This window comes from Lissotriton vulgaris, chromosome 12, assembly GCF_964263255.1.
Source record: "Lissotriton vulgaris chromosome 12, aLisVul1.2, whole genome shotgun sequence".
In the NCBI taxonomy this organism is placed as follows: Eukaryota; Metazoa; Chordata; class Amphibia; order Caudata; family Salamandridae; genus Lissotriton; species Lissotriton vulgaris.
This window is the reverse complement of record NC_141700.1, coordinates 136,670,899-136,683,526: the sequence shown is the minus strand read 5'-3', so window position 1 is coordinate 136,683,526 and position 12,628 is coordinate 136,670,899. Positions and strand designations below refer to the sequence as shown.

The 12,628-nt window shown below is 45.4% G+C and overlaps 1 protein-coding gene across 2 annotated transcripts in view; it reads right to left on the bottom strand.

Annotated features, from left to right (window-relative positions):
• Positions 1-12,628, bottom strand: part of IL6R (interleukin 6 receptor) — a 106,132-nt gene that overhangs the window by 20,658 nt on the left and 72,846 nt on the right. For both annotated transcript variants that reach the window (XM_086947591.1, XM_086947592.1), the window contains one exon: positions 9,642-9,786. In XM_086947591.1, coding sequence (XP_086803717.1) covers positions 9,642-9,786 — 145 coding nt within the window. The remainder of the gene's footprint in view (positions 1-9,641; positions 9,787-12,628) is intronic.

The following is a 12,628-nucleotide window of genomic DNA, read 5'->3' as shown; positions in this document are numbered from 1 at the left end:
CTCTGCAGAGAAAGGCAGCAGAGATGCTATCTGCAGAGCAATATCTAAAGAGGGATAGAAGAATGTGTGTCATATGTACATAGACAGGGAAGAGAGTAATATCTGCAGAGACACAGAAGAAAAAGTATAATATATGCAATATCACAATGAAAAATAAATTCCTAGGCAATATAATAAAACAACATTGCTCATATCTCACTAAGTTAAAAATACAATGTTAAAAAACATAATATTGTGGCAAATAAATAATGAAGACTCATTATTTATTTGTCACAATATTATGTTTTTAACATTTAATTTTTAACTTAGTGAGATTATATGTTAGCATAGGTTTAGACTCATGGTTGTGTTAATAAACTTGGCTTTTAATTGATTAATGTATTGATATGATCATAACTTTGAATATGTATCATTACATTTAGCATTTTTTTTAATTTGGTCCTTAAACTGTGTCTATTTTTTAGGAACCTTTATATGAGGAATGTTGTTTTATTATATTGCCTAGGAATTTATTTTTCATTGTGTATTACACTGTCCTAGGAATTATATTCTTTATTTCACAGGGGGTCCTTGTTACTCATCTGCTATATCACACAGCAGCCATATCTGCAGAGATAGCTGAAACAGCGTTATATATACACAGAGAGAGGGGAGTGCCGCAATGTACAGAGAGGAATGAAGAGTGCCCATCTGCAGAGAGAGAAGGGAGCCATATCTGCAGAGAGAGTGTTATATATGCAGAGAGAGGGGAGTGCCACAATGTACAGAGAGAGAATGAAGAGTGTTCATCTGCATAGAGAGAAGGGAGCCATATCTGCAGAGTGTAATATATGCAGCAAGAGGAGAGTGCTGAAATGTAGGGAGAGAGAATGAAGACTGTTCATCTGCAGAGAGAAGGGAGCCATATCTGCAGAGTGTTATATATGCAGAGAGAGGGGGGTGCCGCAATGTACAGAGAGGAATGAAGAGTACCCATCTGCAGAGAGAGAAGGGAGCCATATCTGCAGAGAGAGTGTAATATATGCAGAAAGAGGGTAATTGCCACATATGCAGAGAGAGGAGAAAGTGTGTCATATCTGCAGAGAGCAAATCAAGTGTGCCTTATCTTTACAGAGAGCTGAGAAGAGCTATATGTGTAGTGGTATAGTAGAAATATGCTCTAATCGAAGAGGGACGGGCAAAAGGGTCTTATATGCAGAGAGAAAGCCACAGTTGCCCACAGACAAGAGCAGGTGTTAGAGAACCACATCAGAAGCAAGGGAAGGAAGAGTGCTTTATCTGCAGGAAAGATCACTCTACCTGCAGGGAAACAGAAAAAGTGTATATCTGCAGGAGAGGTGTGCTATGGTAGCAAATGTGAATGCCAAGCCTGCAGAGAGATCATTGCACACCTGTAGATGTGTGCACCAGAGCCACACATCTAGACTGGAAAAGTGTCAGAACTGGGGAGATAGCCACATGGGGTATGAATAGAGATAGTAATGCTGAAAGAGGAAAGACACCTGTATAGAGGGGTACTGTAACCATAGAATGCAGAAAGGTGGCCCATGTTTGTGGCTAGTTGGTTGTCACATTTGCAGAAAGGAGTGTCACAACAAAGAGTCGGTGTTGTTACCTCCCTCTTTCTGAGAGCTAACTGAGTTAGAAAGTCTTCATCTTTTGAGCCCTTTTTTGGGGATTCTCTGACAGGGAATTCCGAACCCCCTCATCTAGTTTTTACCAGAGGACACAGACTGTGGTGTGACCAATCTGGGAGGGATACACAAAATGGCATTAACGGCATAACACCATTCACAGAGGTGCACCAGCAGAATACATTGCGTTGTCTGAACGACTAGGATAGATACTGGGATTAAACCTAGGCCAAAGTGCTAGTGTTCTCATGGACCACTGACAGGAATCACCCAGTGGGGCAGTAGCAGCTAGGAATTTTAGAAGGGAGGGTGGCGGGCGGGCCACACACACATGTATACACTGCTTCACTCCCACACATGCACAAATGCGCAAATACATGCATGCGCACAAAAAAATCACACACACTCATCGACTATACTCACTCACAACAAATTCATACATTTATATATATACGCACACACCAAACATTGAAAAACATAACACTTACCTGCAATGCAGCTCCTGGAGAGGAAAGCCTCAGAGGTCCCATGGTGGTTGGGACTGATGACTTCTCTCATTTGCTGACTTTAGGTAAACCATTGAGGGAAGGAGGGAAGGCAGCCGCGGCCGGTAGTGGGAGTACCGGCCGGGCGATGACGTGGGGAGGGCGAGGGGCAGGGTGGGGGGTAGTAATGTATGGATTACGGACTTTAACAGGTAAGTAAACATAAAAATAAATAAAACGAATTTTGTTGCGCGCACTGCATCGCATTTGGTGATGCAGTGCACACAACGAAATTCGTTGTATTTATTTTTATGTTTGCTTACCTGCTAAAGTCCGTAATCCATACATTGCTACCCCCCCGCCCCTCCCCCTCCCCACGTCACGGCTGAGGGAAGGCAGCAGCCCCCCACTCGTCACAGAGTGGGATGGGGTCTGTGAGACTGCTGACCCCACCCCGCTCTGTGCCGAGGTGTCACTGATTGACACTCGGCCTTAGGCACTTCAGGGTTTAAAACTGAAGCGTCCAGGTCTGAAGCAATAAGTGACGCTCGCCCTCATCGGGGAGGCCTCGAGACACTTTTCAAGGGCTGAAGAGGTCATGCCCAAAGAGCTGTGAAATCCTTAGCCTGGCAAAGCTCAGTTCAGGCAGCCAGGAGCCTGCGTATTTTTACTTCCTTGTGGGGACAGTCTGCACAAATTTCATGCAAGAATACTGCAGACTGCCTGGAGAAAAGGAGGAGCTGCCTCCTGGAGAAACTGGGAAACTACAATCCCCCAGACAAGAAGCCTGCCCTGTGGAGTCATCAGCCCAGCTGCCTGCACATACTTGGGTGCCACATCTGCTGGAAACACTGGATATGCCTAGAGATTAAAAGCTGTACATGCTGCTGAGAAAGGGCTGTGCTACAGCGCCCCGTGCAGGTAGATAGAGGTTAGGAAAGGAGAGGTTCCGCTCTTCAAGAAAGAAAAAGAACAAGCATTTGCAATGCAATAGGTCTCGCATTAATTAAGTTTGAGCTAAGTGGAGTGGTGTAGCTCACTGGTTAGAGGCGGCAGACCCGGAAGCAGAGGACGGCCCGGGACCAGGGTTCAATTCCTGACGCGGCAGGGTCGTGGACCAGGGTCAGCGGACTCGATAATTCTCACCTCGGTGCCTACTCTAACCAGGGATCACACTCGGCAACTCTGGGCATTAGCTTGCCTCATCTCCACAACGGCCCCCCACATACGCCGGGGATGCCTGGTTTCACCTTGGAGATACCCAGTAGGGACCATCTCACAGGGAAAGCCAGGACGGGTTCCCCAGCGGTCTACTGTGCAGAGATACTCCTTCGGGAGTCGATTCTAGTGCGTTAGAAACCCACAATTAATTAATTAATTAATTGGCACTGCTAAATATTGCAACACCAATTGCAACAAAAGTCTATAATTTGTAGGCCACAAAAAGTGTATTTATTTTTGTAGCAATGGTGGCATGCTGCACTTTAGATGAATATGTTTAAAAGTAAAATGCGTCATACTGCGATTGCTTCATAGTTAATTGTGGATGCGTTAACAATTGATGTGTGCACTGATGGCTGGAGGTGTGTGTGCCTGTAGAAATTGTGCACTGATGGCTGGTGGTGTGTGTGCCTGGTGGAAGCGTACACTGACAGCTGGTGGTGTGTGTGCCTGGTGGAAGTGTGCACTGACGGCTGGTTGTGTGTGCCTGGTGAAAGCGTGCACTGACGGCTGGTGGGGTGTGCCTGGTGAAAGCGTGCACTGACGGCTGGTGGTGTGTGTGTGCCTGGTGAAAGCGTGCATTGACGTCTGGTGCTGTGGGCCTGGTGTAAGAGTGCAATGACGACTGATGGTGTCTGTGTCTGGTGAAATTGTGCACTGACGGTGTGGTTGTGTGGTTATGTGTCTGGTTGTATGTGTGGTTGTGGGTGTGGGTGTGTGTAGGTGTGGTGGTGTGGTTGTGTGTGTGGTTGTGTGTGTTGTGTGTGTGGTTGTGTGTGTGCTTGTGTGTGTGTGTGGTTGTGGGTGTGTGGTTGTGTGTGTGGTTGTGTGTGTAGTTGTGTGTGTGTGGTTGTATGTGTGTGGTTGTATGTGTGGTTGTGGGTGTGTTTATGGGTGTGGCTGTGTGTGTGGTTGTGGGTGTGGTTGTGGGTGTGGTTGTGGTGGTGTGGGTGTGGTTTTGTGTGTGTGGTTGTGTGTGGTTGTGTGTGTGTTTGGTGTGTGGTTGTGGTTGTGTGTGTGGTTGTGTGTGTGTGGTTGTGTGTGTGGTTGTGGTTGTGAGTGTGTGGTTGTATGTGTGTGGTTGTATGTGTGTGGTTGTATGTGTGGTTGTGTGTGCGGTTGTGTGTGCAGTTGTGTGTGTGTGGTTGTATGTTGGACATATTCTAAGGGCCTGTGGAGTGTTGCCAACTGTGGGGGCAGGGAGTATCACAGACGGAAGCCCTCGAGCATCGCCCAGCCACAGTAGCACCCCCGAGATTGAACACAATAGCGAGGCTTTGTTATCAGTGGGGAAAGTGCACACAGGACAGGACACGTAGGACAGTGCACAGAGGTGGTGCATCCAGGGCAGTGCACACGGGACGTGCACACAGGGCAGTACACATGCGACAGTGTTCAGAGGTGGTGCATTCAGGGTAGTGCATGCAGGACCATGCACACAGGAAGGTACACAGGACGATGCACTCATGACTTGCACACATACTGTTGCACACAAGCCAGTGCACACAGGACAATGAACACAGGAGGGTGCACACTGGGCAGCTGGTGTGCAGCTCTTGTGACTGACCGGCTGCATGCGAGGTAAATGTACCACGTCTGAAGTGTGACTGGGGAAGAGGAGGTGGGCGGTGAGCACGGGGCCAAGGTTGTGTGTCTTACACTGAATAACCTTGCCTCCAAGATGAAGCATTGTGCCTTTTAATGTGCTAATTACTGACTCTCTTATAAGAGAGATTGAAAGAAACTGCTTAGTCCGCTTTAGCCAGAAATGTAGAGACTAAAAACTGTGCCCCCACCTACACAGACACACAACGGAAAGGTGCTGCACGCAAAGCCAATAAGTCTCGCGTTTGGGGCCTAAAAAGTGTTTAGCTAGAGTTATTGGTTTAGCCAATGTGTTTAAGCTGTAAGGGCTGACACTGTTAAGTAGCCCAGCAAGTCCTAACTCAATAAACAAAAACAATCCTAGGAAAAAACGGTGTGTTTCTCCTGTGAGTATTTCATTGCCGGAGTACGTTTTATTCTTAATTATAAATAAATTCCTATCACACTATCATGCCAGCTAAGCACAGTCCGAAGTATGTATTGAAAATAAACTGTAAATGCAATCAGCAGTGTGTGTTTATTTCCAAAAATCGTTTCTTATATAAAAATTCCAATGGTTGGGCATGTGTAGTTCTACAATATAAATACATTTAGAAACCTCAATCCTGTCAGCTAAGCACTTTCACAAACATATATTTAAAATAAATCACAGTATCCAAATGGCCCTTTAGCAAATGGAGGAGATACCATGATATTACGTGTGAAAAGCTGAAAGGGCTGGCACAACGTCAGTGGCACAACAAGTTCTTCTTTATGTGGAGTAAAATGCCATAATTATACTAGCCTTTTGCAAATTTTGTGCAAAGTATACAGTATGCTAAAATGCAAACAATTTCCCATCCACTGACAGTATGCGAGCCTTTTGAGTGTTTCAGACAGACATAATATGTACTCCTTTTGATAAAACAAGCTTAGACGAGGTGTAACCATGGAAAATGTGGTGCTGTTCGTTAAAAAGAAACCATGTCGCACTACACCCCATTCAACATCTGGTGAAATATGAAATTGCAGAGGTCATAAGAAATCGAAGGGCTTTAACATTCAATGTCTCACAAAACAAGTTGCTGTGAATTGCTTTTGAAGGACAGGCAGCGCTGGGAGGAGGGCTAATTCTGCGGAGCGCGTGAAGTGGCAGAGGGGGGCAGAGCATTCCTTTGAAGTCTGAAGCTCTCGGCGGGTCTGATGCGGTGAAGCGAGGCAGTTGCGGGGTAGTGGGGGGTAGTGGGGGGAGCAAATGGCAAGAGCACGTGTACGGGAACATGCACTGTCAGTAATCCGTCTACCAAAGCCCTTGGTTTCAAGAGTTTTTTCAACTGCTATAAACTCACCTATTGATCCCTGCGGGATATAATAGGCAAGCCCTAAAAATGCTCAACCAGGTTCTTGTGGGTGGCACTGGTGACTAAATCCTACCTCCAGGAGCAAGGGCAACCAACTCTGTCAAATTTGGCTCAATTGGGCCACACATATTTGCAAAAGAGTGCATGAATCAAGTGCTGCCTTTATCAACATCGCTGCAGATGCTTTGAGAACGGGGGCACCCACAGAAGCAAGAATATCGAAGTGGGGTTTAGTTTAATGTCTCAGGGAGCTCATTTTGCCATGGGTTCCCCGATGGCCCTCTAGGGCACAAGCATGTTTTTTTCAAATACCCTCAAATATTAGAGATAGTGCGCCATAACAACCAAAATGTTCAGTGATTGACCTAGTCGAAGCTTATTGGCACTGGGAAGAGGTGGGGTCCTAGTTGTGGGAGAACCGAGCACTCTCATTCGTTGGCTCTTTTGTGCTGGAACAGCAAGGTGGGCAAGGAAGGTAGGAAAAGAGGGCTACCCGCCCTGGCACAAGGAGAAGTGTGCAAGGGTGGGCTGGAGGAGCCTTCTGGATGGCTCCCAGAATTGTGCGTGGGTGCCCCGGAGGGCAAGGAGGCCTACTGTGCACATAAAAAACAAGCATTGGCATAGCCAATAGGTCTCGCCTTTGGGACCTTATAAGTATTTAATTATGCAGCAAAATATCCTTGGTGCAACATCAACTGTTGCATAGCTAAACACTTATAAGGTCCCAAAGGTGAGACCTATTGGCTATGCCAATGTTTGTTCTGGTGTCTGGTGAATGTGTAATCTTGCACGCCTGGTATTTGAAGATAGTTGAACTTGATCACCTGGGAGGAGCTCAACTGTGGCGCTCACGTATGGTAACATTTAAAAATATATAGAGTTTTTTTAATTAAGAAAGTAAACCTGAATATGGGTGGTCACTGTTGACACTAGGGCATCGGTGGTACTGCCTCAGCAGAAGCCCACCAGCCAGAGGTAGAATTTGCCTCAAGTGCGGCTTAGATTTTTCACTGAAAGTGCTTTGCTGCAATGACAGTGGCAAATTTATAGAAAATGAACATTTTGGGCAGCCGCCATGGCTGATTTATCCAAAGTAGGGATATGTGTTTTTTAAAATTAGTACACCAAGGCCCCTGAAATGATAGTTTTCTCCCAGCACATATGGTTCGTTTTCTCCTCATAGGGCCCGCCATGCCGTGCGCGAGGGGGAGGAGCTAGAGAGTGGAGTGCAATCATTGTGTGTCATTTACATTTTACGTTCGTCAAACAGTGCTATTAATGTCTGGCATTTCCCACCAGTTGCCTTTTTTTTTAACATATTGCCACCCAGGAACATGTCTTTCGAAACCACAAAGTTTTTTTTCTTCGAAACTTGTCTTGGGGACCTGAAAGCAGACGTGAAACAAAGACATCAATACTAACATGTTTGGCCTCCTCCTGGTTCCCATCACCGAAAGGCCAGCACTGGCAGGGAGTCTCTAAATATTTGCATATGGAGTTATACTCCGAGCCCTGTTCAGCGAGTTCATAATTTCACATGCTAATCATATGTGTGTGGAAGGGGTCAACTGTAATTCTAGCGCGTCTTTGGAAGCCAGGCCCAGTAGCTGAACACCCACTCCCAAAATGTCTGCGGGGCCCAGCGGTCAAATGTGCTGACGTATTTCTTCTTTAAAAAAACTTGGACAAGTGCCACGGAATAAAGACACATGAAATTAATTGTATTGTTTCTGATTCTCTCAAATTCAAACCAGGGAGGGTGCGCTGGCGGAGGCGTGCATTACCCGCTTTGAAGTTTTCTACCATCTCTGTCTCTGAGCTCTCTTGTTTCCATAAAGGGAGCTCAGCTCTTGGTTCAACTGGAATACAGCTGCAGCGTCCTGCGAGTGGTGGGCGCGTGCTTATGTGAAATCTGACACATAACAGATGGCACACTGCGCGCCGCTGCTCATAACCGCAAGCTGTAGGCCATGGGCGGATATATTCCCTGGGAATGGTGGTACATGCACCCGCCTTTGCCCAATTGCGTGCTGTCTTTTCCTGTCTTTTTGGAAAGACGCACGCAAAGCCCAATAGAAATAAAGTCGGGAAAAAAACACAAGCACGAGCGTGTGAAAAGTCCTGAGTGATTCCAAGAGGTCGTTTTGCGCTAGGCTCGACCTAAAAAGAATAATAACGTGAAAAAAAGAAAAGGTGGCACGGCTCAGCCAAATTAAAATAATGTTAAGAGTAAACACCCTTATGGTAAATGAGCAACCCATATGACTGTGTGGGGCTTCAAAATGTGTGTATAATTCTTTCAAGGTAGTCCATGATGTACAGGGCACACCCACATGTTGTGTCGTGCGGGATCTCCCATAGAATACTCCTCTTTAAAAGGGATATTTAAAAATACTGTTACCACTGTCATTTTCGTTAGTTTGGAATAGTATTTTACTGTGTATTTTTAGATTCTATTCATGTTCTTTGGCTTTGTTTGCATTAAAATACTTTACTTTTTTAAAAGAGAAGCAGCGACTGGCAGTGATTTATTGAGTGTTATTTTGTGCCTTCATGGCCGGACTGGGAACCCAAAGAGCCCTGGCAATTGTTTCTCACACCAGCCCCTGGGGAAGCACTGCCTGGCCCGGGAGGCTGGAAATGCTTGCTTGCTGCTTTTATTACTGGGGGGGCTGATATTGCAGCACCGCTGCAAAACCTATCCCGCACTGTTGCAAAACCTGCCTCCACCTCCTCACAACTTGCCCACACCCTTCCAGCCTCCCGGGGAAGCACCCGATGCCCTATATGGTCAGTCGAGCCCAGTGTGCATTACTGTGTTTCCAACCCTCATCACCTCCCTGATGGAGCCTTGGGTTGCTATGCCATTGCTACCTTGAGAGTCAAGTGCTGAAGGGGGGTGCTTGGTTTTCAATTTTGGGTGTTGATAGTACTGGGGCCACTGGATGCCTGCGGTGAAAGACTGTGGTCATCCCATTGAAGATCAAGGAGCCCCAGGGTTCCCCAGGGCCACAAAAATGCCCAGACAAACACAAATGTATGTTTTTGTCGGTGTTCACCCATTTCTAATGCCTATCTCCTATCCCTGCCATGGAAGCCCCCATTTCTGAGGACCTAAACGTACTTGAAGATAATCCACCCTAGTAGACATAGGGTCAGGAACTCCTGTAAATCTGATTGATATGGGGGTCCTGCCTAAATCTTTTTTTTTGTGAACATGCGTATATTTTATGCTTGCCAAATGTTTTGAGAAACAGACCACATGATCTACTATGCTGTGGGAACGTTGGCCACCATGAGACACATACACCACTCTTCCACCGTGAACATGAGCAGAGTTTGATAGCTGGCCCTACCAGTCCAAGGGACGCCGGTGGCCTCCGGGCTCCAGTGACTCCAAGACCCGTGTCCAAATTCCTCCTGGGCTCTCACCTGGACCAAGTGCCTCCGGCCAGTCAAGGCATCGGCAATGAGGTAGGAAGGTCTCAGCTGGACGGGTGTCTGAAACATTCAAAAACACAAGGGACAAAGTGTAAAACACATCCATGCACCAAACCACAACTGGATAGCTGTCACAAGGGAAGGTGCACACACTGTATATAACAGCTACTATATATATATTTATATTTAAAGGGAGAGTTCATGAGACACAGATAAACATTTACTATATCTATAATCCTAGATGTACATTTTTGCAAATCAGTTGATCTTTCCATCCTTTCATATCCGAGAAGGAGAGCTGTGTAGATCAGCCCCAACAGCAAAGAATCAACGTGAAATGTTCCATTTTCTTCTTAGTGGAAAGTCAAAAAAAGAATAAAATATGAGATCTGGACATTGTGCTTCTTGCCCTACTCTAGTTCAAAAGAGGAAGGCCTTCACAAACTGCAAGGTAGAATTAGTAGGAAAATGCTTGTGAAATGTTAAACTAAACGGATACAGTTATTAGTGTATCTGAAAGAAATGAAGATATTATTAGTAAGGAACATAGGGCCAGATGTATGAGCATTCATTCACTTTAGCGAGTCACAATTTGCGCCGAATTGCGACTCGCAATTTGCGACTCACTAAAGTGAATGTACAACAGTCTCACAGACACAGTTTGCGATTCCCAATGGTGTCGCAAATTGCATGTCTCATCAATATTCATGAGGCAAATGCAATTTGCAACCCCATTAGGAATGGCTAGCACTCACAGGGATGGTGGGCTACTGGGGTCAGCAGACCACCATGTCTGGGACTGCTTTTGAAATAAAGCAGTTTTTTTAAAAAGGTATCCCGTTTTTTTTAAAGGAAAACGGGATGCATTTAAAAAAAGAATAATGAAGCTTTTCAGTTTCATTATTTAAGGGCAGGCAGTGGTCCCTGGGACCACTGCCTGCTCTTAAAAAATATTTTGCCACACACTCACAAAGGGGAAGGAGTCCCCTGGGGACCCATTCCTGTTTGCAAGTGGTTTACCACATAATTGAGTGGGTGGTAAACTGCAAGTGTTTTGCGACCGCAAATACAGTCGCAAAACAATAGTACATGGCATTGTGACTCACTATTAGTAAGGGACGCCCCTTCCTAATAGCGAGAGTCGCAAACGCTATAGTCAGTGACTCGCAAAATAGCATTTGTACATGACTGCACCCTTTTTTTGCGGTCACAAACGGGCTGATCAAACTCACTGTTAGAGGTGCACAGACCAGTAAGCACTATCTGGCACGAAAGATCAGCGAACACTACTAAACACAGACCAATCCAGTCCTGGGTAGCACCACCGCCCACTGGCGCTTTACAGTCTGACAATGTCTGTCATGAACTGCTTTGTCTTGGACTGACTTCAGCTTTGTAAAAACAGGCTATGGGACACAATGTGGTAAATTTGAGAATAATAACAAAGCATTATAGAATAAATGAACTCAAGAGAAAAAAATATATATATACACACATACACATATATATATATATTAACAGAAGCAACGAGTAGAAAAACCACACGCTGGCGAGACTGTGTACCAGACAAATTAGTTTATTTGTCAACCCTCGGACGCGTTTCGCCTGTCCCGCAGGCTTGTTTACCAAAGTTTCATTACAAACATTCACCTTTTAAAGTGCAAAAGTGTTGGGTCACGTGATCGGAACCAGGTTACAACAGTAGTAACGGAAGAAAGACTTATGGTTACTCCCATTACAGATTTAGTAAAATTACTGTTCAACAATTCATTGTTAATACACTCAGCAGCTTAACCCTTTCGATGCTCATGACGAGCTCAGCTCGTCATGATGCACAGTTGAGCTGTGCTGATGACGAGCTGAGCTCGTCATGAATAAAGCCAAAGTGCAGTTTCCAGCACAGGAGGGGAAAACACCTAGCAGCCAGACCAGTTGAAATGTAATTGCCCACTTGGGCTGTATTCTCTGTAATATCGGGCAGCACAAATAAGGTATAATTCTGAAATATTTTGCATTGTAATATATTGATTGCACTATTTGTGGGGTTATTTGCCCACTTGGGCGTTAGCCAATAGGACAGATATATTGAAGTCCGAGCAAGGTTGTGCAAGGATTGTAAGCACTTTGCAATTTTACCTGGGGTTAATAAAGTTTCAGTAAAATCAGGAGAGAAAAAAACATTAGCGCTTGAACCGACGGCATACACACGCCTTGTCCGAATGCCCTCCTTCTCGTTAAAATTGTTCTCCATACGTTGGCTTTTTAACAATGCAACAATGAATTTAAAATACTTTAAAGTGATATTTAAGCTGCTGAGTGTATTAACAATGAATTGTTGAACAGTAATTTTACTAAATCTGTAATGGGAGCAACCATAAGTCTTTCTTCCGTTACTACTGTTGTAACCTAGTTCAGATCACGTGACCCAACACTTTTGCACTTTAAAAGGTGAATGTTTGTAATGAAACTTTGGTGAACAAGCCTGCGGGACAGGCGAAACGCGTCCGAGGGTTGACAAATAAACTAATTTGTCTGGTACACAGTCTCGCCAGCGTGTGGTTTTTCTACTCGTTGCTTCTGTTAATTTAAAGAGACCCGGCACCGGAGGTCTCTGTGCCAGGCGAGACACCCGTTGGTCTGGAGGCGGCGACGATCTTCCGAGGCAAGGAGGAGAGATATATATATATACACATCGATTCTGGAAGGGTGAGGATTTGTATATTTTAGGGTTTCCGGTACCCCTTAAACGGACCGCCTCGCTAGACAGCCTCTCCGTTGAGCCGGGATCTGTGAAATATATATATATATATATATATATATATATTCCACGAATTCCGGTTTAGGAAATTACAGGCTGTCACAGGCGGTCCGAGTCAGGATTCCGGATCTCCTTCCTCTCGTA